This window comes from Brassica napus, unplaced genomic scaffold, assembly GCF_020379485.1.
Source record: "Brassica napus cultivar Da-Ae unplaced genomic scaffold, Da-Ae ScsIHWf_1245;HRSCAF=1778, whole genome shotgun sequence".
NCBI lineage: Eukaryota > Viridiplantae > Streptophyta > Magnoliopsida > Brassicales > Brassicaceae > Brassica > Brassica napus.
In genome coordinates this window covers 52,701-80,533 of record NW_026014664.1, presented here as the reverse complement: position 1 = coordinate 80,533, position 27,833 = coordinate 52,701, and the positions used below count along the sequence as shown (strand labels likewise).

General features: G+C 48.4%; 1 protein-coding gene across 1 annotated transcript; it reads right to left on the bottom strand.

The window, feature by feature from the left end:
- Positions 1-19,282: 19,282 nt before the first annotated feature.
- LOC125596619 lies at positions 19,283-19,834 on the bottom strand. The gene has a single exon (XM_048771706.1). It carries the CDS (start codon positions 19,832-19,834, stop codon positions 19,283-19,285), a length of 552 nt encoding a protein of 183 aa, XP_048627663.1.
- Positions 19,835-27,833: the final 7,999 nt, after the last annotated feature.

The window sequence follows — 27,833 nt, the reverse complement described above, 5'->3', positions numbered from 1 at the left end:
GTCTTCCACTCGTCTCCCTCCTTCATCCGAACTTGGTGATAGCCACTCCTAAGATCAATCTTGGAAAACACAGTGGAACCACTCAGTTCATCTAACATATCATCAAGTCTAGGAATGGGGTACCGATATTTTATGGTGATGTTGTTGATGGCTCGGCAATCAACACACATACGCCATGTTCCATCCTTCTTAGGCACCAATAGGACGGGTACTGCACATGGGCTGAGACTCTCTCGAATGTATCCCTTGTCCATGAGGTCTTGGACCTGTCTCTCCAGCTCCTTAGCCTCCTCCGGATTGACTCGGTATGCGGCTCGGTTTGGAAGTGGGGCGCCTGGCACAAAGTCTATCTGATGTTCGATGCCTCGGAGGGGTGGTAGGCCGGCTGGTATCTCTTCAGGGAACACGTCCTTGTACTGGTCCATTAGTCCTTGCATCTCAGCTGGACAATCTGGTGCCTCAAAACCTGCAAAACAACCTTCCTTGAAAACCATTAGTAGCACCTGTGTGTCTTGCTGCAATGATTTAATCAATTTACTAGAAGAGATGTAAAGGTTAGTTTTACTAAACAATCCAGACTGATCCATGGCCCTCTGCATCTCGTACACCTCTTGTGGACTGAGAGGAGCCAGGCTGTGCTTCTTGTTGTTGTGGGTAAAGCTGTAGATGTTAGTCCTCCCATGGTGAATAGTCTCCTTGTCAAACTGCCAAGGCCTCCCTAACAGTAGATGACCGGCTTGCATAGGAACCACATCACACTTCACCTGGTCCTGGTACTTACCAATACAAAAGGAAACAACAACTTGCTCCGAGATTTTAAGCTCCGTCTCATCATTGAGCCACTTGAGCTTGTATGGCCTGGGGTGTGGCAACTTTGCTAGTCCTAACTTCTCAACAAGGTACCTGCTGGCCACGTTAGTGCAAGAGCCACCATCAATAATTAGACTACATACCTTGCCTTCCACGCTACATCTAGTATGGAAGATGTTCTCTCGTTGGACGGTTTCTGGATCAAAGAGAGCACTGAGAGCTCGTCTGACCACCAGTAGCTCACCAGTTTCAGCATAGTCCACTATCTCGTCTCCTGAGTCAGCCATCTCTACATCGGCCTCGTCTTGGGACTCATACTCGCCGTCTGCCTTAAGGATCATGACACGCTTGTTCGGACAGTCCCTGGCGTAGTGCCCCTTCCCCTGACATTTGAAACAAGTAATATCACGAGTTCTTTGAGCTTGTGTTTGTCCCTTACCTGGTTCGGATGAACCTGGTTTGGACTGGTCGGTTTGGCTCTTCTTGAACCGGTTTTCCACTTCAATGGATTTGTTCTTCTCAGCCCCCTTGGATCCGGATGAAGCCCATGGCGTCTTGTTCCTGGCACTAGAGGCGTTCTTCCTTTTAATGTGCTGCTCGGCCTGTATGGCATAGTGGAGGAGATCATTGAAGTTGACGTAGGTCTGCCTCTCCACCTTGCGAGCGATGCGGTCTTGAAGGCCTTCCAAGAACTGAGCCATCATAACCTCTTCGGTCTCGCGCGTCCTGAGCTTGTTCTTGAGAGCCTCAAACTCCTCAAAGTACTCCTCTACGGACCTAGTACCCTGAGACAACTTGCGAAAACGTTTTAGTAAGTCCCGCTGATAGTATGAGGGAATATACCTTGCACGGAGCTTAGCTCGCATCTCATCCCAAGTCTCGATCCTATAGACTCTGCCAACCTCGGCTACTTCCCTGTCCCACCAGGTTAGGGCATTGTCCGTCAGTTGGGCTGCGGCTAAAGCGATCTTCTTGGCCTCGGTATAGCGGTAGTACTCAAAGATGTACTCCATGCGCCTCTCCCATTCGATGTAGGCGTCCGGGTCAACCTTTCCAGCAAAGGTTGGAGGAGTAAGTTTGAGATCCTTGCCTCCCTGCCAAGCTACTTCATCGTCTCTGAATCTCCTTCGGACCGGGCTTGCATCGCCTTGGACCCGATACTCCCGTCGGTTCCCACGTCCGGCTCCTTCACGCCGCGGCTCTTCTGGTTCGGTACGGTCAGTGTCCGAGTTGTCCTCACTGGATTGGGACTGTTGTTCTTCCGGAATGGGTTGGTTTCTCCTCCTTGGCCGTGGAACATTAGCTCTATCCCTTCCTGCTATCTGAGCCAGCTGCTCAGTCACAGTAGCCAGGGCGGCTTGGAGTTCAGCATGGTTAGCCATCAGCTGAGCATTGATCTCGGCTTGTGTTGGACAACCATTTAGGTCTCCCATGGTTTTGTCCTGCGACAAGAGAGAAAGAAAAGGGTGATTTGCAAAGAATCTGTAGAAGAAGAAATATGATATGCAATGAATGTAAGTTTTCCTTTTTTTTTTGTTAAGAATCGAAAAGTAAAAATTAGGAAAATGCAATCTTTTTTTTTTTTTTTTTTTTTTAAATATGGAAAAACTTGAAGTGCAAGCCAAGAAAATTAAATGCAATTAAATGGGAAATCCGATCAAAAAGGAAAGTGAAAATCGATGGATGCTAAAAACATAATACTAGAATGAAAGATGCACAAAAACGGATCAAAAGGTATGCAGGAAAGAAAACAAGTTGAAGAACCAAACAAATAACAAAAGTAGCAAGGATAGGATACAACCGAAGGTGTAGGAGCTTTGAGCTCTGATACCAAAATGATACAGGCCAAGAATCAGACTGCACGGATGGACGGTCTGAGGTTCGAGAACTCGGACCGGACAGGACGGACGGACGGCTATGGGACGGCTAGACGGACGCGATGGAGTGGGAGATGGCCGATCTGGTTCCTGAAACAAAAGGATGCTATTTTTATGAGTTTTTATGAATCAAAATAATGAACAGAAAGTAAAAAATATGATTAATGAAGAACAGAAGCAAATATGACTTTTTATGGATTTTTATAATGAATGGAAAAATCTAGAACTATATGATGCAAGTTAAAACAAAATAAAAGAAGGATAGAAGTATGGGGGATGGATCCTTGTTGCTGGATGTGTATCTCTCTCAACAAGAACAGTGGATGGAGGTGGATAGCTATGCGATTTGGCTTGCTGGATGTGTATCACTCTCAAGGCAAATCGATGGATGGAATGGAGGTGAAGAATCGCCACAAGCTTGGTGGTTTGAAGCTTGATAAGATTCGGCTGCTCTCTCTTGTTTCTCACAGAAAAAGACTTAGGGTTTTAGGTTTGCAAAGGCAAAAATTATTTCATAAAAGACTTAGGCAAAAATCGCCAACTTAGTGGAGTTATATAGGGTTTATCCCTTATGAGACTCAAAGATAAAAGGCCATAAACAAGCTGGCCGAAAATGAGGCTGAAACATTAGCCCAAAGTCTTAACCAAATAAATTAAAATAAACCAGACATCTGGTTGTCGGTTTGAGAAGGCCTAGACCAAGGCTAATAGCATGCTTGCATGTTGCCTCATTAAAACCTTACCAAGAAAACCCAATGGGACAAAACCTGGTGAGGAAAAAGAGTACAACACATGCTACTCCCCTTGGTGGTTGGCTAGATCTCAGAACCGGGAAGAGTTGGAGTGGATGAAATGGAAACTGAGTCTGGACCAAGCTCGGATGTGGAAATGATAAGTCCGGCTTGGTTAAGTCTGAACTGGATCGGATCGGCCGCGTCCTGAACCTCCTTTGGGCCGGCTAGATCTTGAATCTTCAACTGGACCATCTTCTCAATCAGCAGCTGGTCCTGGTCAGTCTGTCCATCTTGATCAAGGATATGCTGGACAGCTTTGGTGAAACCTTCTCGCAAGGCCCTGGTTCCAGTCCGGGTAGTCGGACCGCGCCTAACTATGGGAACCTCTACTTGGATGGCCTCATCAACACACGGACAGCCACAGACGTCATGTGTCTGCTGATGTACAGCCATGAACAGCCACAGACGTCCTGTGTGTGCTGACGGACACACATGGACGTCCTGTGTGTGCTGACGGACACCCACAGACGTCCTGTGTGTGCTGACGGACACCCACAGACGTCCTGTGTGTGCTGACGGACACACACGGACACACACGGACACACACGGACAGCCACAGATGTCCTGTGTGTGTTGACAGACAGCCACAGACACACACGGACGTCCTGTGTGTGCTGGCGGACACCCACGGACGTCCTTTGTGTACTGAACAGACAGCCCACATGGGCCAAAATCACCCAAACAGTCCACGGGGAGGGCCAGCGTCCTGAGTCCAAGGACCAACGTGCTGATATGTGTACTGATGAACAGCCATGGACGACATGTGTGTGCTGACGGACACAAACGGACACACACGGACACACATGGACAGCTACGGACGTCCTGTGTGTGCTGGCGGACACCCACGGACGTCCTGTGTGTACTGAACAGACAGCCCATGTGGACTAAAATCACCCAAATAGTCCATGGGAAGGATCAGCGTGCTGAGTCCAAGGACCAACGTGCTGATATGTCTACTGATGGACAGCTACGGGCATCCTGTGTGTGCTGACGGACACATACGGACACACACGGACAACCATGGATGTTTTGTGTGTGCTGACGGACACACACGGACACACACGGACAGCCACGGACGTCATTTGTCTGCTGATGGACAGGCACCGACAGCCACATACGTCCTGTGTGTGCTGGCGGACACCCACGGATGTCCTGTGTGTACTGAACAGACATCCCACTTGGGCCAAAATCACCCAAACAGTCCACGGGTAGGGTCAGCGTGCTGAGTCCAAGGACCAACGTGCTGATATGTGTACTGATGGACAGGCACGGACGTCCTGTGTGTGTTGATGGACACACACATACACACACGGACAGCGACAGACGTCCTGTGTGTACTGACGGACATACACGGACGTCCTGTGTGTGCTGACGGACACACATGGACAGCAACAGACGTCCTGTGTCTGCTGACAGACAGCCACAGACAACCACGGACGTCCTGTGTGTGCTGGCGGACACCCACGGACGTCCTGTGTGTACTGAACAGACAGCCCACGTGGGCCAAAATCACCCAAACAGTCCACGGGAAGGGCCGGCATGCTGAGTACAAGGACCAACATGCTGATATGTGTACTGATGAACAGCCACGGACGACCTGTGTGTGCTGACGGACACAGATGGACACACACGAACACACACGGACAGCAACGGACGTCCTGTGTGTGCTGGCGGACACCCACGGAAGTCCTGTGTGTACTGAACAGACAGCCCACGTGGGCCAAAATCACCCGAACAGTCCACGGGAAGGGTCAGCGTGCTGAGTCCAAGGACCAACGTGCTGATATGTGTACTGATGGACAGCCACGGATGTCCTGTGTGTGCTGACGGACACACACGGACAGCCACGGACGTCCTGTGTGTGCAGACGGACACACACGGACAGCCACAGACGTCCTGTGTTTGCTGATGGACAGCCACAGACAGCCACAGATGTCCTGTGTGTGCTGGCGGACACCCACGGACGTCCTGTGTGTACTGAACAGACAGCCCACTTGGGCCAAAATTACTTAAACAGTCCACGGGAAGGGTTAGCGTGCTGAGTCCAAGGTCCAACGTGCTGATATGTGTACTGATGGACGTCCGTGGCTGTCCGTGTGTGCTGATGGAAGGGTTAGCGTGCTGAGTCCAATGACCAACGTCCTGATATGTGTACTGATGGACATCCACGGACGTCCTGTGTGTGCTGATGGACACACACGGACAGCCACGGACGTCCTGTGTGTGCTGATTGACACACACGGACGTCCTGTGTGTGCTGACGGACACCCACAGACGTCGTGTGTGTACTGAACAGACAGCCCACGTGGGCTAAAATCACCCGAACAGTCCACGGGAAGGGCCAGCATGCTGAGTCCAATGATAGCCGTGCTGATATGTGTACTGATGGATAGCCACAGATGTTGTAGGCACAGGGGGGGGTAACCCACGAATGAATAGAATGGTGGAACCAAGCTTAAATCGGATCGTCCAAAGATGTTGCCGATTGGTCGATATGGCCGGATTATGATTTGATAACCTGAAACAAAGGGAATTAAATGATATGAGGTTTATGATATGAATAAAACAAGAACAATAAACAAAAGAAAGGGATAGATATGGCGGAATCAAGCTGCTGGATGTGTATCACTCTCAGCTTGATCAAATGATGACTTGAAGTGGATTTGCGGATGAGGGTTTGAATGAATCTCTCAATCTGATGGAATTATGGATCGAAGTGATTGACTCTCTCAAACTGTGTACTGAGCTTGTTTGATTTGCACAAACAAACTAGACTCACGAAATCAATAAGAGGACAAAGAATCACTCTTTGAATCCTAAAGACCGATATTTTATACAAATAACAACTTTGATAAAACTGAATAAACTTTCTATTAACTTGGTGATTAAGGGTACTCTTTACAATGGACATCTAGGAGCTTATATAATGCTCAGATACAAAGGTCCTAACGTTCTAAAACAATTAGAGAAGGAAACAAATCAAAACTAAGAAAGAAATCACACGTGGGCTAAAATCACCCGAACAGTCCACAGGAAGGGCCAGCATGCTGAGTCCAAGGACAGCCGTGCTGATATGTGTACTGATGGATAGCCACAGATGTTGTAGGCACAGGGGGGTAACCCACGAATGGATAGAATGGTGGAACCAAGCTTAAATCGGATCGTCCAAAGATGAGGCCGATTTGTCGATATGGCCGGATTATGATTTGATAACCTGAAACAAAGGGAATTAAATGATATGAGGTTTAAGATATGAATAAAACAAAAACAATAAACAACAGAAAGGGATAGATATGGCGGAATCAAGCTGCTGGATGTGTATCACTCTCAGCTTGATCAAATGATGACTTGAAGTGGATTTGCGGATGAGGGTTTGATTGAATCTCTCAATCTGAATGAATTATGGATCAAAGTGATTGACTCTCTCAAACTGTGTACTGAGCTTGTTTGATTTGCACAAACAAACTAGACTCACGAAATCAATAAGACAACAAAAAATCTCTCTTTGAATCCTAAAGACCGATATTTTATACAAATAACAACTTTGATAAAACTGAAAAAACTTTCTATTAACTTGGTGATTAAGGGTACTCTTTACAGTGGACGTCTAGGAGCTTATATAATGCTCAGAGACAAAGGTCCTAACGTTCTAAAACAATTAGAGAAGGAAACAAATCAAAACTAAGAAAGAAATCGAAAACTAGCCGTTAGAGCCTTTTGTGGGATTTTGGCTTCAAGTAAAAAATCTGATCTTTCTTGAACCTGGATGGTTTAAGGGGATAAGAGAGCTTCCTTGGGATCTTCTGGATGGCTTGGAAGGTTCTGATTTCGTGCATAAACTCAAAGAAAAAGAGCTGTTGGAGTTTGAATGCAAAAGCTTCCAAATAAGGCAAGTTGGAGTTAATGAGGATCCTTTTGATCCTATGTTGGCTGGTGCAAGGTATGGACTTGTAGAACTCCTCTTGGCCGTGTATGATGTCTCCTGATTGGTTGAAATGATCTCCTGGTCGCCAATGTCTGGTTTGAAGCTGATTGAACCGGCTAGCTTCCAATTGAGGCAAGTGTATAACTGGTTTGGCCGGTTTTGGAGATTGGATCATAACTTCAAAATTCCGTGGCAATTTCTCCTGATATTGGGCTTTCTGGAAATCTGAGAGATTCCTCTTGAATCCTATGATGGGCTTTGGTTCAGGCCGCTCCTTCCTTGGTCTGGAATCTCCTTCTAAAGTCGGGTACTCGCAGATGGACGGACTGGAAAACCTCTGACTTGTAAAATTCATAACTTCTTGCTCCGTGAATATTTTGGACTGATTCCGAATGGGCTGGACTCCTTCTCGTGACTTAAACCCTCCTGGTTTGTAAGATACGGCATTTTTAGTGCACATGTGTTCTGCTTGGCGCCTTGGCTGGTTGAGTAGAGCTTTGGGTTGACATCCGGTACAATTGCTGATCTAATGACCACATCAACAGACGTCCTGTGTGTGCTGAAGGACACACACGGACAGCCACAGACATCTTGTGTGTGCTGGCGGCACCCACGGACGTCCTGTGTGTACTGAACAGATAGCCCACTTGGACCAAAATCACCCAAACAGTCCACGGGAAGGGTCAGCGTGCTGAGTGCAAGGACCAACGTGCTGATATGTGTACTGATGGACAGCCACAGATGTCCTGTGTGTGAAGACGGACACATACAGACACACACGGACAGCCACAGACGTCCTGTGTGTGCTGACAGACCCACACGGACACACACGGACAGCCACAGACGTCCTGTGGACAGCCACGGACAGCCACAGACGTCCTGTGTGTGCTGGCGGACACCAACAGACGTCCTGTATGTACTGAACAGACAGCCCATTTGGGCCAAAATCGCCCAAACAGTCCACGGGAAGGGTCAGCGTGCTGAGTCCAAGGACCAACGTGGTGATATGTGTACTGATGGACAGCCACAGACGTCATGTGTGTGCTGATGGACACATACAGACACACACGGACAGCCACGGACGTCCTGTGTGTGATGACGGACACACACGGACGTCTTGTGTGTGCTGATGGACACCCACAGACGTCCTGTGTGTACTGAACAGACAGCCCACGTGGGCCAAAATCACCCGAACAGTCCACGGGAAGGGCCAGCGTGCTGAGTCCAAGGACCGGCGTGCTGATATGTGTACTGATGGACAGCCACAGACGTCCTCTGTGTGCTGACGGACACACACGGCCTGCCACGGACGTCATGTGTGTGCTGACGAACACACACAGACGTCCTGTGTGTGCTGACGGTCACCCACAAACGTCGCGTGTGTGCTGACGGACATACATGGACACACACGGACAGCCACAGACGTCCTGTGTGTGCTGGCGGACACCCACGGACGTCCTGTGTGTACTGAACAGACAGCCCACGTGGGCCAAAATCACCCAAACAGTCCACAGGAATGGCCAGCGTCTTGAGTCCAAGGACCAACGTGCTGATATGTGTACTGATGAACAGCCACAGACGACTTGTATGTGCTGACGGACACAGACAGACACACACGAACACACACGGACAGCCACGGACATCCTGTGTGTGCTGGCGGACTCCCACGGACGTCCTGTGTGTACTGAACAGACAGCCCACGTGGGCCAAAATCACCCGAAGAGTCCACAGGAAGGGTCAGCGTGCTGAGTCCAAGGACCAACGTGCTGATATGTGTACTGATGGACAGCCACGGACGTCCTGTGTGTGCTGACGGACACACATGGACACACACGGACATCCTGTGTGTGCTAACGGAAACACATGGACACACACGGACAGCCACGGACATCCTGTGTTTGCTGATGTACAGCCACAGACAGCCACAAACGTCCTGTGTGTGCTGGCGGACACCCACGGACGTCCTGTGTGTACTGAACAGACAGCCCACTTGGGCCAAAATTACCCAAACAGTCCACGGGAAGGGTTAGCCTGCTGAGTTCAAGGACCAACGTCCTGATATGTGTACTGATGGACAGCCACGAACGTCCTGTGTCTGCTGATGGACACAAACAGACACACACGGACAGCCACAGACGTCCTGTGTGTGCTGACGGACACACACGGACGTCCTGTGTGTGCTGACGGACACCCACAGACGTCCTGTGTGTACTGAACAGACAGCCCACGTGGGCCAAAATCACCCGAAGAGTCCACAGGAAGGGTCAGCGTGCTGAGTCCAAGGACCGGCGTGCTGATATGTGTACTGATGGACAGCCACAGACGTCCTCTGTGTGCTGACGGACACACACGGCCTGCCACGGACGTCATGTGTGTGCTGACGAACACACACAGACGTCCTGTGTGTGCTGACGGTCACCCACAAACGTCCCGTGTGTACTGACGGACATACACGGACACACACGGACAGCCACAGACGTCCTGTGTGTGTTGACGGACAGCCACAGACGTCCTGTGTGTGCTGGCGGACACCCACGGACGTCCTGTGTGTACTGAACAGACAGCCCACGTGGGCCAAAATCACCCAAACAGTCCACAGGAATGGCCAGCGTCTTGAGTCCAAGGACCAACGTGCTGATATGTGTACTGATGAACAGCCATGGACGACTTGTGTGTGCTGACGGACACAGACAGACACACACGAACACACACGGACAGCCACGGACGTCCTGTGTGTGCTGGCGGACTCCCACGGACGTCCTGTGTGTACTGAACAGACAGCCCACGTGGGCCAAAATCACCCGAAGAGTCCACAGGAAGGGTCAGCGTGCTGAGTCCAAGGACCAACGTGCTGATATGTGTACTGATGGACAGCCACGGACGTCCTGTGTGTGCTGACGGACACACATGGACACACACGGACGTCCTGTGTGTGCTAACGGAAACACATGGACACACACGGACAGCCACGGACATCCTGTGTTTGCTGATGTACAGCCACAGACAGCCACAAACGTCCTGTGTGTGCTGGCGGACACCCACGGACGTCCTGTGTGTACTGAACAGACAGCCCACTTGGGCCAAAATTACCCAAACAGTCCACGGGAAGGGTTAGCGTGCTGAGTTCAAGGACCAACGTCCTGATATGTGTACTGATGGACAGCCACGAACGTCCTGTGTCTGCTGATGGACACAAACAGACACACACGGACAGCCACAGACGTCCTGTGTGTGCTGACGGACACACACGGACGTCTTGTGTGTGCTGACGGACACCCACAGACGTCCTGTGTGTACTGAACAGACTGCCCACAGGAAGGGCCAGTGTGCTGAGTCCAAGGACCACCGTGCTGATATGTGTACTGATGGACAGCGACGGACATCCTGTGTGTGCTGACGGACACAGACGGACACACACGGACGTCCTGTGTGTGCTGGCGGACACCCACGGACGTCCTGGGTGTACTGAACAGACAGCCCACGTGGACCAAAATCACCCAAACAGTCCATGGGAAGGGCCAGCGTGCTGAGTCCAAGGACCAATGTGCTGATATGTGTACTGATGGACAGCCACGGACGTCCTGTGTGTGCTGACGGACACACACGGACAGCAATTGACGTCCTGTGTGGGCTGACGGACACACATGGATGTCCTGTCTGTGCTAACGGACCCCAACGGACGTCCTGTGTGTGCTGATGGACACACACGGACACACACAGACACACACGGACACACACAGACAGCCACGAACATCATGTGTATGCTGATGGACAGCCACAGACAGCCACGGACGTCCTGTGTGTGCTGGCGGACACCCACGGACGTCCTGTGTGTACTGAGCAGACAGCCCACGTGGGCCAAAATCACCCAAACAATCCACGGGAAGGGCCAGCGTGCTGAGTCCAAGGACCAACGTGCTGATATGTGTACTGATGGACAGCCACGGACGTCCTGTGTGTGCTGACGGACACACACAGACAGACACGAACAGCCACGGATGCCCTGTGTGTGCTGACAGACACAGACGGACACACACGGACGTCCTGTGTGTGCTGGCGGACACCCACGGACGTCCTGGGTGTACTGAACAGACAGCCCACGTGGGCCAAAATCACTCGAACAGTCCACGGGAAGGGTCAGCGTGCTGAGTCCAAGGACCAACGCACTGATATGTGTACTGATGGACAGCCACAGACATCCTGTGTGTGCTGACGGACACACATGGACACAGACGGACAGCCACAGACGTCCTGTATTTGCTGACGGACAGACACGGACACACACGGAAACACACAGACAGCCACAAATGTCCAGTGTGTGCTGACAGACAGCCACGGACAGCTACAGAAGTCTTGTGTGTGCTGGCGGACACCCACGGACGTCCTGTGTGTACTGAACAAACAGCCCACGTGGGCCAAAATCACTCAAACAGTCCACGAAAAAGGCCAGCGTGCTGAGTCCAAGGACCAACGTGCTGATATGTGTACTGATGGACAGCCACATACGTCCTGTGTGTGCTGACGGACACAGACGAACACACATAGACACACACGGACAGCCCCAGATGTCCTGTGTGTGCTGGCGGACACCTACGGACGTCCTTTGTGTACTGAACAGACAGCCCACGTGGGCCAAAATCACGCGAACAGTCCACGGGAAGGGTCAGCATGCTGAGTCCAAGGACCAACGCGCTGATATGTGTACTGATGGATGTTGGGGTCAAAAAACGATCACGACGGAATTATCACCCGAAAACCCTCGGAAATCACATTTCCGAAAGAGATAGTAAAAAGACAGATATAATTTTCGTAAAAAATAACCAATACGAATTTTTTACGAAGAAGTATCCTCGAAGATTGGAAGCAAACAAACCAAGCTCGATCGTTGCGTACCTACTGCACATACACGCTGTCCGGTCACTACGTCACAACCAAGTCCGAGCCGATCTTGGTCGCCATGCAGCGACCAAACATCCGACCCGCTCGGTTGCTACATAGCGACCGAGCTCGAGCCAAAGCTCGGTCGCTACGTAGCGACCGAGCAATCGTCCCGCTCTGTCGCTATGTAGCGACCGAGCACTCGTCCCGCTCGGTTGCTACGTAGCGACCGAGCTCGAGCCAAAGCTCGGTCGCTACGTAGCGATCGTCCCGCTTGGTCGCTATGTAGCGACCAAGCTCGGCCAAGCTCGGTCGCTACGTAGCGACCGAGCGCTCGTCCCGCTCGGTCGCTACGTAGCGACCGAGCTCAGGCCAAAGCTCAGTCACTAGGTAGCGACCGAGTGCTCATCCCGCTCGGTCGCTACGTAGCAACCGGCTCGAGCCAAAGTTTGGTCGTTGCGTAGCGACCGGGCTCTTCTGAACATCGATACGACACCAGTTTATGCATTCTCGTCAAACCTTCAAATGCTATCTCCCAAAGACCGTAACAAGCTCAGCCCATGTTTTCCGCTATTCTAAATCATCGATCAAACTTCGCGGATTAGAAACCGCGGAAAGTTCGTTCTTTATCGAAAGAAATCGTAATAAACGTGTCGAGTCGGAAGACGGCCCAAAGGGACCTAAAACACGACTCCAGGCCCATCCTACGATTTCTTAACTAAAAGCCCGTAAACCACAGCACGGTTTACGCTTGGCCCACAAGGAAGGATAAATGTCAAGTTTATGCTATGACGGCTTAAGGGCAGAAGAGTAAATGCGTAAACCAACCTTGGAGCTAGTATATAAGGAGTCCTAGGCGAGGAGCATGGAGGAGAACTTTTTTAGAGCAAACTTAGCACTTAGAGCAATTTAGACATTTTTCCGTTTTTGTTATTTCGAGCTGCGACTCAATTAGGTTTAGGCGTCTTAGGGTTGCTAGAACTAGGAATCTCGCCGACAGCTCTCGAGCCCAGGCTTATACCTTGTTGTAAACGCTCATACGCAAATTCGGAATAAGATCTTCTTTGCTCTCTTTTTTGATTTCTTATACTTTATCGTTGTTATTCTCGTGTTCTGATTGCTTGACGTGTGGTAATTAGCAGATATCCGGGTCCTCTAGGAAATTAGGGTTTTCCTAGTTTCCTTATTTAAACGGAAATCGACAGTGCGAATTTCGGTTCCCACAGTTTGGCGCTAGAAGGAGGGGGGGGGTACGGATCAATCTAACCCGCAAAAGCCACATCACTCTCAATCAGACATGTCAACTAACGACGCGGATAACGTGTAAACTCCTCTTAACAGAGGCAGCGGCACCGATCTCCACACTCCAGCAGCGGACGTATCCGCGGCCAACGCACAAGCCAACGCTGCGACGCTTGAGGAGTTTAAAAAGATGTTCGCCACCTATGAGAAAAGGTCGGAAAAACAGGATAAGCTCGTGAACACCTTGACCAAACAGGTTGAAACCTTAACAGCGAGGACTCAAGCAATCCATCCCCGCGGAACCACCAAAATCCACGGGAAGAGGCTCGACTTCGCTACCCCACTCGATAGATCTGGAGTCGCGCGGGAACGACCTTCTGGTCAAAACCCTAGCGAGAAATCTCCCATCGAAAAGGGGAACCCTGAAAGTCTTCCGCCCCTTGCAAAGGACTCGGAGGATAACGAAGCCGAACACAGTGACCTGGATCCTAGCGATGTCTCCAACGACACCGACGAGGACGTCGACAGACATTAAAGAAGGACCAGGAGCCGATCTGCTCGGGAAGGCTCCTCGTTCGAAAAACCAATGACGGAAGAAGAGGAAATCGCCTATTTTAACGAACAAGAGGAGCTGGCCGAAAGGCAAACCGAGCTCACTTGCAGTAAACACCGACAGGCTCGGAAATCTACTGACGAGACATCGGATATCCGCAATCTTTGCGACTACATCACCAAGACTGCGGCGGAAGTGAGGGCCGTAAAGTCTCAAATCCATCATGCTACTAGTGCTGCCCCCAAAATCGATCGACTGCTGGAACGAGCTCAGAAGACCCCTTTTACCAGTCGCATTTCGGACATGAGGGTGTCCGATCAGGGAAAAATCAAAGTACCGAAGTAAGATGGTACGGCCGATTCAAGAGCGCACCTTCAGGCTTTCCACATCGCGATGGGAAGAGCTAGACTGAAGGACGGCGAAAAGGATGCCGGTTACTGCCGCCTGTTTGTCGAAAATCTGGAAGGAGCAGCGCTCGAATGGTTCGCGCGCCTTCGTCGCAACACCATCGGGAGTTTCCGACAGCTCGCATCGAATTTTCTCAAACAATACTCTGTATTCATAAACAGAGAAACTTCCGATGTTGCTCTCTGGAGTCTCTCCCAGAGGGAAGACGAAACCCTCTGTGAGTTTACCAGTCGGTTCAAGCTGATAATGTCCAGGGTCAGCGGGATAAGCGACAAAGTGGCCATCGATGCGCTGAGAAAGACGCTCTGGTACAAGTCGAAATTCAGAAAGTGGATAACTCTCAACAAACCGCGAACGATCCAGGACGCCTTCCACAAAGCGACGGACTACATCATAGTCGAGGAAGAAACTAAAGTCTTATCGCAAAAACATAAGGCGTCAAGACCATCCTCGAAGGACGTGGATCCGAAAGGGAGAAAGAAGAACTCTCGTAATGACAAGTACGGGCAACACATGGACTCGTAATCAAGGGTATGACGAAAACACCTTCTGCGAGTTCCACCAGTCCCGAGGACACTCCACCACCAACTGCAAAGTCTTGGGAGCAAGACTAGCCGCGAAGCTACTCGCTGGAGAGCTCTCGGAAGTAACTAGCGTCAAGGACCTCATCCTCGATTCTGATCGCCCTCCAAAGACGGATAGAAATCCGCCCGCTGAAAAATCCCCCCAACGAAACCAGCCTGGGGATAAACGCGGAATGAGGCCGGACGACAAGGGGAACGATAACAATCGTCGCAGAGTCAATATGATCATCGGAGGATCACAATACTGCAGCAATACTGTGTCGGCCATCAAGGCTTATCGACATAAGGCAGAGTCGAGATGGCCAAAATTGCTCGATCACCTTCACAAAGGAGGAAGCCGGCAGCATCGATCAACCTCACTGCGACCCGCTCGTCATAGATCTCGTCTTACGAGACTTAGAAGTTGGAAGGGTACTCGTCGACACGGAAAGCACGGTCAATGTAATCTTCCGCGACACTCTCAAGCGGATGAGCATCAAACTCGGAGAAGTAATTCCGACGCCAAAACCGCTCACGGGTTTTTCAGGCGAAGTATCGATGACTCTTGGATCGATCCAGTTGCCAGTCATGGCCAAGGAGATCACAAAAATCATCGAGTTCGCGGTAGTCGATCATCCCACTATCTACAACGTGATCATGGGAACCCCATGGCTCAACGCCATGCAAGCAGTTCTGTCGACCTACCATCTGGGTCTCAAATTTCCAACCCCAAGCGGAGTCGCGGCTATCTGGGGATGCCAAAACAGTCGTGGTTATGCTTCCTCGCAGAGCACAAGTTAAGGAAAATCACGACTTCTGCAACTGCAAAAGGCAAACGCACGAAGATAGATCGATCTTCGGCCAAAAACACCCCAAGAAAAGACAAATTAAAATCGTCTACCGACGCAAACGCATCGGACGTCGAAACTCGACACGAGTCCGAAGCCCACGCTACAACTCAACCGGAACATCCGGAAAATAGCGTTGACCCAGCCACGATCGACATGGTCAAGGCGGACATCGCGACATCTACCACCGAGTAAAAACACTTGCTGCATGAAATAGAACTACGAGATGGCTTGATCCTCGAAAGGGGTATGTAGGCAGCTCGTCAAAAGACAAGTTCAGCTATCCCCCTCTCTAAAAAGGGGGGGGGGGAGTGGGTGCATATACTCGTATACTCCCACTTAGAAAAATCTTCATTATTGTAATCGAGTTTTTAGAAACTTCAAAAACTTTTACTACAATCTACGTTGCTCCTTTATACGCTTCAGTTAAACACAAAAAAATTTCAGGACACGCCTGGAAACATTAAGACTCTTATCTGCGGCCTCATCCGGTCCAAAAATCGTAAAATTATCATCTTTCAAACACGCAAAGATACACGTATAATCCCCGAAACAACTGCGAGACGTCGCAAAAGTTAAAATTCGACGATAATACTAACAAATTGTCCGAACGCGACCACCAAAAAACCTAACACCCCGTTTGTAACACCCCCAAACCGTTCTAGGCATATGTCGAACCACCGGCCAACAATCAAACAAGAACATGACCGACGGCCCGACCGTCTACCAAGGTTCAGGAGTGCTACAAGATGGGTTAACGGGCAATCCAGCCAAAGTTACAAAAGGTGCAATTCGTAACTAGGCCAGCCACCCACTAACACATCCCGTCAGACAAAAGCCTAAGGCTTCTCAACCCGTACTCTAATCTGACGTTGTGTTAGCTTGGACAAGCTAATATCAGAACAACAAGGCATTTGCATAAAACATTCGCTTTATTTATTTTATATAATATCTGGTTTACAATACACAAAATATTATACAACTGGTGGCATGCCAAGAAAGCGAAAGTACATACTTATAGTCTGAAAGCGTCTTAAGCAAGAAGATGCAAATCTACACCTGCCAGCCTAGCCTCCCGCGCCTTCTACAAGCTCACTACTGGTCACCTGAAAACAACAACGAGTGAGGAGTGAGTAATCTAGCATTACTCAGCGAGTTACAATCCCCAACTAACAAATACAACCCCTCGCTATCCCACCCCAAACAATCTAAAGCGAGAGGTTCACCTAACAACACAATTCAATAACAATAAGCAATATCTGAAATACGCAGCGGTAAAGGAAAGCAAGATAACTAGCATTATGCTAATTACTAGCTCATCGCCAAACTCAAACTTGATTTAAACCAGGGTTTAACAACCCAAAACACGATTTAATATATATATATATATCAAACTCGGGCCCTGGTGACGTTATGTTCCTCCTTCACTATCGGCAATATCCTATCTTCCTACCACGAAGGCCAGAAGAAGGAACTTTCAACCGACCGCGGCCCACAGTCCTTCGGGTCACCGCGCGACAGCCCACAGTCCTTCGGGTCACTGCCCCATTACACCGTCGTGTAATACTCAGCCATAGTACATGACACCGTTCGTCTGAGTCTTCCCGATCCAGCGAATAAGGGGTTTCCTTGAACCCGCCGGGTACGAGGTCTGAAGGAACACTAACTCACCACAATATGCCTAGCATTGTGGGTTACACAAATGCTATCGGCCAATATATGATTAATACTAAACCCGGTAAAAATAACACAAGGTTTCAAGTAATAATCACAACACAATCAACCACATTCCAGAATCTGGCATAAAGACTAATTCCAGAATACCTAACTATCCACAACTTAGCGATATCATCTAAGCATTCTGCATTCGCTAACTAACCAATCAACCTAACCATTAGCATGCTACTAAAGTTCTCAAGCAATAACTAAGCATGCTATCAACTTAATCAACATAACCTCAATTATTAACTACTCAAACCGTTACTCAGTTAGACCTGGCCTCCTGCCATGATCCAACTTCCAAGTAACGGGACCCTGCATAAAAACAACTCAGCAATCAGTTGATTATAACTCACAGTTTTTGGTTGACCGTGGCCTTGACCCCAAACCCGACTTCTGCGATCCGAACCCTTTCCCGACCTTCACAAGTAGACCCTCTTCTTGACTGAATTCCACTTTACCTGGTCTCCACTAGAACTTATCTCTCTTCACTTGAAAAGAACTTTCTCCAAGTGCTGACTCAAAATTAGCAGAGTAACTGTTCTCGAAAACTGCCTAAATCGCTCGAAAACTATCGAAACTCGATCTTTCTTTCTTTGCTTTCTCTTTATGTTTTGAAGTACGTTTGATGTGTTCTGGATGGTTTGAAATGAGAGGGGGTCGTAGCCTATTTATAGGAATCAGCAACCAATCAGGAACAAGCCGTGTGGCAGCCTGTGTGTCGCTTCGCATGGCTCCAGACGCATGCGCGGCGGCACCTCGTGCTCCACATGTCCTTCAGCATGGCCTGCTCACATGCAAGCTGACACAACGCCCTCTACCTGTCTGAATGCATGGCCTGCTCCCATGCAAGCTGACACCACGTCCTCCACATGTCTGGCCGCATGGCCCGGTCGCATGCATCGCGACACCTCGTGCTTGGCCGTTCCACCTCGTGCTCCACATGGCTGGCTGCATGCCTCAGTCTCATGCAGGATGACACACCCACGTCCAGATGGCCTGCTGCATGACTGAAGTGCATGCAGGTCGACACCCCATCTCACACATGGCTGGCCGCATGCTTCGGTCGCATGCATCGCAACACCTCGTGCTTGGCCATTCCACCTCGTGCTGCACATGTCTACTTGCATGTACAGGTTGCATGTACTGCAACACCTCCTGCTTCCCTTGACACACACACTGTCAAGAGCCTGCCACCACGTCCTGAACACATACACATCAAGCCACCTCGAGCTTCTCGGTCGATTCGGCCGATTTCGGCCTTTCCGGTGAATTTTCATCCCGCTATCAATCCCAAATATTTTTCTACACCCGTTCTGATGGCCTGAGTATTTTTAATAAACCCTACTGGGACTCTGATCTTGAGGAAAAATATTTACCGAGCTTTCGGCTTCTTCAAAAAATTTCATAATACCGAAATTTAGGGTTTTTCGCCCAATTTCCGGTCTTCCTGTTGTGCTTCCAAAAGTGTCTTGCTTCAAACATCATTTGAATCAATCTACTATATTGTCTAACCATTGTCTAGCGGCATACTTGACTCATGGTTCAGACAAAAACAATCTGATCGTCCGCGACTCGATCACCCAAAGGATACTCGACCATTCTTTTTTTTTTTTTTAAGGGTTTCTACATTCTCCCCCCGTTAACAGAATTCGTCCTCGAATTCTAAGGCTCTGAGGGGCCTCCTTTTTCCATTACAACGTCCTCTCGGAAAAATTCTGGGTGATCAGTTTTAAATCTCGCTTCATCCTCCCAAGTAACATGAATCCTGTTTTGTCTTCCCCAGAACACTTTTACTTGAGAAATCTCACGATTTTTGAGCTTCCGAATATGCCGTTCTCCTAATCTGATTGGTCCTTCCGGATATGTAAGGTTTGTCTCCAACTCCTCGATTCCCTCGTGCTCAACAGCACTTGGATCCCGTATATGTTTCCGAAGCATGGAAACATGGAATACTGGATGTAGATGCACATCTGCTGGCAGATCCAATCGGTAAGCTACCTCACCAACTTTCCCGATGATCTTGTACTGACCAATGAATCTGACCGCAAGTTTCCCAACCTTGCCAAATCTGTCCTTCCCTTTTTGGGCTGTAACCTTCAAGTAAACCCAATCTCCTATCTCGAAAGTTACCTCTCTTCTTGACTGGTCTGCGTACTTCTTCTGACGGTCCTGAGCCTTCTTCATGTTGGCCTGAATTGTCTCCAGTTTAATCATGGTCTCCTGAACAATAGGTGACCCAAACATTCTTCTTTCGCCCAATCTGTCCAACACATAGGCGTTTTACATGGTCTTCCGTATAACGCTTCATAAGGTGACATACCTATGCTCGAATGATGACTATTGTTGTAAGAGAACTCGACCAATGGTAAATGCTTCTCCCAAGTTCCTGCCCAATCGAGAATACACATCCGCAGCATGTCCTCGATGGTCCTAATGGTCCTCTCCGTTTGGCCATCTGTTTCTGGATGGAACGCCGTGCTTTTGTAAAGTTTAGTTCCCAAGGCTTCTTGCAGTGCTTCCCAGAATGATGCCATGAACCTTGGATCGCGATCTGAGATGATGTCTGAGGGTACACCATGTAACGTCACGATTTGGTCGATGTACAGCTCGGCCAAAACTTCAACTTTATCAGTGTCCTGCATAGGCAACAAGTGTGTGACCTTGGTTAACCTATCCACAATCACCCATATCGAGTTGTTCGATCTACCTGGAGCAGTAGGTAATCCGGGGATGAAATCCATGGAAATAGAGTCCCATTTCCATTGAGGTATCGGAAGACTCTGCAACAATCCTCCTGGAACTTGATGTTCCACCTTGACTTGTTGACAAGTTGCACACTGAGCAACCCATTGTGCTACTGATCTCTTCATGCCCGTCCAATGATAGTATCTTCTCACGTCTCGGTACATCTTCGAACTTCCTGGATGGATACTGAGTAAAGAATGATGTGCAATCCTTAGTATCTCATCTCTCAGCCCTTGTCCTTTAGGAACCGTGATCCTCCCATTAATTAGCAAGGTTCCGTCCTCCGCCAAGTAGTATCCAGCATTAAATTGGCCCGGCTTGTCCTTTTAGTTCTTCAGCAATCTTCAGTAGCTTCTCATCCTTAAGTTGTTCTTCTCGAATTCTCTGAATCCAGCTGGCCTGATTCACCGCTTGAAGTCCCAATGGCTCGCTTGTTTGCCCTTCCAAAACGACCAACTTCACTTGTTTCAACTCCTGGTTCAATAGCTCAACTTCTTTCTCTAAATCTGCGTCCAACTTTCTTCAACTTAAGGCGTCGGCAACAACATTCGCTTTACCAGGATGGTAGCGAATCCGTATGTCATAGTCTGCCACAAACTCCATCCACCTACGCTGGCGCAGGTTGAGATCTGGCTGCGTGAAGAGGTATTTAAGACTTTGATGGTCCGTGTATACCTCCACTTCTTCTCCATATAAGTAAGATCTCCAAATTCGCAAAGCAAACACCACGGCCGCTAATTCCAAGTCATGTGTACTGTAGTTATCCTCATGCTTCCGTAGTTGTCGTGAAGCATATGCAATGACTCGCCCATTTTGCATAAGAACACAACCTAACCCAACTCGTGAAGCATCCGTGTAAACCGTGTAAGGTTTGCCTTGCTCGGGCAAAGCTAACACAGGTGCGGTCGTGAGAGCTTCCTTCAACTTCTTGAATGCCTTCTCGGTTTCTTCCACCCATAAGAAAGGAACTCCTTTACCGGTAAGTTTAGTTAAAGGCTTTGCAATGGAGGAAATGTCCTTAACAAACTTCCGATAATAGCCCGTAAGTCCGAGAAAACTCCTTACTTCTGTCACAATGGTAGGTCGAGGCCATTCTCGTATGGCTTGGACCTTTTCTGGATCAGCAGCCACGCTCTCTCCTGATACTATGTGACCCAGAAATCCTATCTCTCTCTTCCAAAACGAGCATTTGCTGAACTTGGCAAATAGCTTCTGATTTCGTAACCTCTCCATAACCAGTCTCAGATGCTCTTTGTGCTCTTCCTTACTTCTCGAGTACACCAGGATGTCGTCAATGAAAATGATCACGAACTTATCAAGGTAGTCGTGAAACACTTCATTCATCAAGCGCATGAAAGCCGCAGGTGCGTTCGTGAGACCAAAGGGCATAACTACAAACTCGTACTGCCTATATCTCGTCCGAAACGCCGTCTTCATAATATCTGACTTGGCAATAGGAATTTGGTGATACCCTGATGCCAAATCAATCTTCGAAAACCAACTAGCTCCCTTTAGTTGGTCTAACAACTCGTCTATCCTCGGAAGAGGATACTTATCTTTTATCGTGATGTTGTTGATACCACGATAATCGATACACAGCCTCATGCTTTCGTCCTTCTTCTTCACAAATAGCACAGGAGCTCCCCAAGGTGAAGAGCTCGACCGGATGAATCCCTTTTCCAATAGATCCTCCAATTGTTTCTTTAGCTCGGCCAACTCCGCAGGTGCCATCCGATATGGTGACTTAGCTATAGGTTTTGCTTCAGGCTCCAAAGTAATGGTAAAGGGATTACTCCGAGGTGGAGGTAATTCCTTTAGTGGTGCAAAGATATCCTCAAACGCTTGGACCACTTCTATGTCTTCGACCAACTTCATCATTAGTGGCTCCTCCACTAACCGATAAGGTCACCAAATATACTTCCCCGTCTTGAAACAAATCTTGTACTCTCATTGCTGCTACCAAAGACACGGGCATACTAGGACTGATTCCATAGTATACCATCTCTGGTCGTTTACCTCTGCTGAACAACAACCTTCCTTTTCCAAAGTCGATCTGAACTCCGTAGCTCGATAACCAATCCATTCCAAGGATTACCTCGTACCCTTTCAAAGGCACGACTAACAGATCTGCCACAAACTCTTTGCCTTGAATTACCAATGGAACATTCTTGATACACTGATTTGCTTGAAGGGTTCGGTCTGCGGGGGTCAAGACGGCCACATCTATTCTGTCAACCACAAAACAATACCAAAACCGGGCAGCTACTTCAGGGTTCACAAAACTATGTGTTGCCCCCGAGTCGAACAATACATGTGTGGTTTTACCAGCAACATGTATGGTTCCTGCCATAGTAACCCAATCAACAATATCTCAATCACAAAAACTAATCAAAATTCTCACAACCATCAATCATCATCCTAAATTTCTAAACGCGCAACCTAGCGATCAAGAAATCTATACCTAACCAGCATACTAACTAGATTCCAAAAACTAAATTTCCATTCAATATAAAGAGGAGGTTAAGCACCCACAATACCTGTGATGGGACCGCTTGACGGTCCTACATTGTCTGGGTTTTCTACACCTAAGGCATAAACTCTACCTCCTAGGTTTTGCTTCTTTGGTGCTGGCTCAATAGCTGGACGGCTAGGAGGAGCTCGGATCCCGAGAGGGGTCGCAGGGATTGGCTTGTTTGGACATGACGATGCATAGTGGCCCTTCCTTCCACAGAAGAAACAAGTAACATCTTCCATCCTCAGCGATGAATAACCTTCCTGGTTAGTCCGTTGTCTGTTGGGACAAAATTTAGAAATATGTCCCGGTTGATCACATATGTAACATACTCCAGTGTTACTACGATTGTTGGCTTGGCTTCCAAAGCCTCGCCCTTTGCCTTTGTAAGATTTTGGACCCTTGTTGAAATTTGGCCTTTCTCCTTGGCTAAACTTGGTGTGTCCACCAGAATGTGGTAAGGTCTTCCTTTCAGCCTCCAATACAGTCTCAACATTAACAGCCTTTTCTACCAGATCCGATAAGCTGCTAAAGTGGCTTCCAGCTAAACGACTTCCAAGCTCCGGCTTCAATCCGTACATAAAGTTACGGATCATAGTTGCTTCATCTTTATGCCCATCAAAGACATGTCGCCTCAACCTTGTGAACTCCGACTCATAACTCCTTACGGGCCTATCTCCTTGAACAAGGTTCATGAACTGGCGCTCCAATCGATGCTTTGCTTCCGGAGGAAAATACTTCCTCTCAAACTCTCCCTTGAACGACTCCCATGATGTTATGGTGTGTCCACGTTGCATGTCTACGCTGTCCCACCATCTTGTGGCGTCGCCTTCCAAGTAGTACACAGCGATCTTCTTCTTGTACTCCTCCAGGCACTCCATGGCTTCAAAATTCTTCTCCATCATAGTTATCCACTTGTCGGCTTCAATAGGATCGGATCCTCCTTTGAACTTGTAGGATACAATGTTCTTCATGGTAGATAATAGCTTGGAAACTTCAGGGGGTTGAGTACGCCTGCCTTGGTTACCAAGTGCCTCGGTCATCACGTCATGTAAAAGCTTCAGGGTGTTTTCGGTTCCATGATCTTGTGGTCTTTTGGTGGCACGGTTCTGATCTGGCCTTGGGTTTGATTGAACGGATTGATCATGTTGATGTCTCTGGTCCCAATTACGACTTGGGCCAATACTCGCCATACTGTCTTCTCTCACTCTAGTCATGTTACCGTAAACCCGGAAAAGATCTTGTTCTCTGCAGAGGGCTCCTATCGTGTCCAAACATCTCACTAATGCCATTTCCATTATCCTGATCTGATCTGTGACCCAATCCTCCGCCTGTCCAATCCATACCCTCTCCCCATATCCGACCTCGTCCAACATAACCTGTCCCGCGATTAGCCATCTGCACATAATAAAAAGGGTAAGTCATATTCCTACCACGGGAAGCGGCTGGTTTCCTAATCATCTTTTTGCGACTCCTTTGACTCGATAAAACCGTTAAAAAGCACTTGAGTCACGCATGGACGAAACCATGCTCTGATACCACCTCTGTAACACCCCCGACCCGTTCTAGGCATAGGTCGAACCACCGGCCAACAATCAAACAAGAACATGACCGACGGCCCGACCGTCTACCAAGGTTCAAGAGCACTACAAGACGGGTTAACGGGCAATCCAGCCAAAGTTATATAAAAGGTGCAATTCGTAACTAGGCCAGCCACCCACTAACACGTCCCGTCAGACAAAAGCCTAAGGCTTCTCAACCCGTACTCTAATCTGACATTTTGTGTTAGCTCGGACAAGCTAATATCAGAACAACAAGGCATTTGCATAAAACATTCGCTTTATTTATTTTATATAATATCTGGTTTACAATACACAAAATATTATACAACTGGTGGCATGCCAAGAAAGCGAAAGTACACCAGCTAGCCTAGCCTCCCGCGCCTTCTACAAGCTCACTACTGATCACCTGAAAACAACAACGAGTGAGGAGTGAGTAATCTAGCATTACTCAGCGAGTTACAATCTTCAACTAACAAATACAACCCCTCCCTATCCCACCCCAAACAATCTAAAGCGAGAGGTTCACCTAACAACACAATTCAATAACAATAAGCAATATCTGAAATACGCAGTGGTAAAAGATAGCAAGATAACTAGCATTATCCTAATTACTAGCTCATCGCCAAACTCAAACTCGATTTAAACCAGGGTTTAACAACCCAAAACACGATTTAATATATATATATATATCAAACTCGGGCCCTGGTGACGTTATGTTCCTACTTCACTATCGGCAATATCCTATCTTCCTACCACGAAGGCCAGAAGAAGGAACTTTCAACCGACCACGGCCCACAGTCCTTCGGGTCACCGCGCGACAGCCCACAGTCCTTCGGGTAACTGCCCCATTACACCGTCGTGTAATACTTAGCCATAGTACATGACACCGTTCGTCTGAGTCTTCCCGATCCAGCGAATAAGGGGTTTCCTTGAACCCGCCGGGTACGAGGTCTGAAGGAACACTAACTCAACCCAATATGCCTAGCATTGCGGGTTACACAAATGCTATCGGCCAATATACGATTAATACTAAACCCGGTAAAAATAACACAAGGTTTCAAGTAATAATCACAACACAATCAACCACATTCCAGAATCTAGCATAAAGACTAATTCCAGAATACCTAACTATCCACAACTTAGCGATATCATCTAAGCATTCTGCATTTGGTAACTAACAAATCAACCTAACCATTAGCATGCTACTACGGTTCTCAAGCAATAACTAAGCATGCTATCAACTTAATCAACATAACCTCAATTATTAACTACTCAAACCGTTACTCAGTTAGACCTGGCCTCCTGCCATGATCCAACTTCCAAGTAACGGGACCCTGCATAAAAAACAACTCAGTAATCAATTGATTATAGCTCACAGTTTTTGGTTGACCGTGGCCTTGACCCCAAGCCCGACTTCTGCGATCCGAACCCTTTCCCGACCTTCACAAGTAGACCCTCTTCTTGACTGAGTTCCACTTGAACTGGTCTACACTAGAACTGATCTCTCTTCACTTGAAAATAACTTTCTCCAAGTGCTGACTCAAAATTGGCAGAGTAACGTTTCTCGAAAACTGCCTAAATCGCTCGAAAACTATCGAAATTCGATCTTTCTTTCTTTGCTTTCTCATTATGTTTTGAAGTAGGTTTGATGTGTTCTGGATGGTTTGAAATGAGAGGGGGTCGTGGCCTATTTATAGGAATCAGCAACCAATCAGGAACAAGCCGTGTGGCAGCCCGTGTGTCGCTTCGCATGGCTCCGGCCGCATGCGCGGCGGCACCTCGTGCTCCACATGTCCTTCAGCATGGCCTGCTCACATGCAAGCTGACACCACGCCCTCTACCTGTCTGAATGCATGGCCTGCTCCCATGCAAGCTGACACCACGTCCTCCACATGTCTGGCCGCATGGCCCGGTCGCATGCATCTCGACACCTCGTGCTTGGCCGTTCCACCTCGTGCACCACATGGCTGGCTGCATGCCTCAGTCTCATGCAGGATGACACACCCACGTCCAGATGGCCTGCTGCATGACTGAAGTGCATGCAGGTCGACACCCCATCTCACACATGGCTGGCCGCATGCTTCGGTCGCATGCACGCTACAACAAAAATCCAAAATTTTGGTTTAGCACTTCCAGTTTTCTCTGAGAAGATGCTCGATTCGTACCATACAAGTCATATAAGCCGAGAACCTATCGCGGACTTTAAATCGGTACGAGTCAGGAAGAAATCGCAACAGGAAAAACGATAGCCGGCTAGTCACCGCACAAACCTTAACCGAAAGTAAACCTAGGTCTTGCCCTAAACCCAACGCTCTGGTCTCAAACATCTCAAGACATGATATCTAAAAGATACGAGATACTAAACCATGTCTCTCCGTTCACATCTCAATGTTCCCAAAAATCGTAAAAATAGGTAATTTTTTACGAAAATCACGAACGAACTAACAGATCGAACGTCTCATCGGAATTAAATATGAGACGACAACTCATATTTACTTTGAACCTACTCAGGAAAACTCAAAATGAAACATTCATCATATATACAAAACCACGTAAAGCGGTAAGGGATTCAAAGCCACCAATGGCTAGTCCCGGAAAATACAAATACGGCCATCTAGGCCTAAACGAAATCTAAATTTAAAAGGCCACACTCGGCCGAAAACAGATAAATAATAATCCAACTCAAACATCGACATAAAGGAGCAGTCCATCCAATTGCTACCTTCTCACCCACTAAAGATGGGATCCTCAACGGACGGTTTTGCATCATCCTCAGCGTCGGGCGGCCTTTGACCACTACTCTGACCAATGGCATAGACAGCAGGCAAGGAGGTATCTTCAAAAAACACTCCCATGCCATCATCAATCGACGAGCTGAAACGAGATCGATGAGTTTCGACCGCAGCACGAACCCTCTCGGGAGAGAAATAACCCCAAAACAGCGGGCCACCACGGAGAAGGTTCCGAACGATGCACAGATCTTCTAGAAAAGGAGGAATGGGGTTGTACACTGCAAAATAGACATAGTTCAGATATAAAGTAAAAAATGGGTGGTAAGAAAACAACGAGTGATCATTCAACACGTTACCTCCTACCCCTCACAGTCGCCTAAATGAGGGAAGGCACTCCACGGCAACCGAGGCTTGATCCAATCTAACGTAAAAAAAGTAACTCTTCCATCCACGGTCGCCCTGAGGTAATCCTTTCAGGACTTCCATAAAAGTACGCGGTCTAAAACCATATAGACGATCGGTCCCAACACGGGACAGGGTAAGGAAAGCTTCGAGATATTCAGCAGTAAGCTCTATGCCTCGCTCGTATCCCAAGACTAACAACCCGACAAGATGCTTTATACCGCGGGGAGAAATCTGACTTATCGAAACTTCCAAACGGT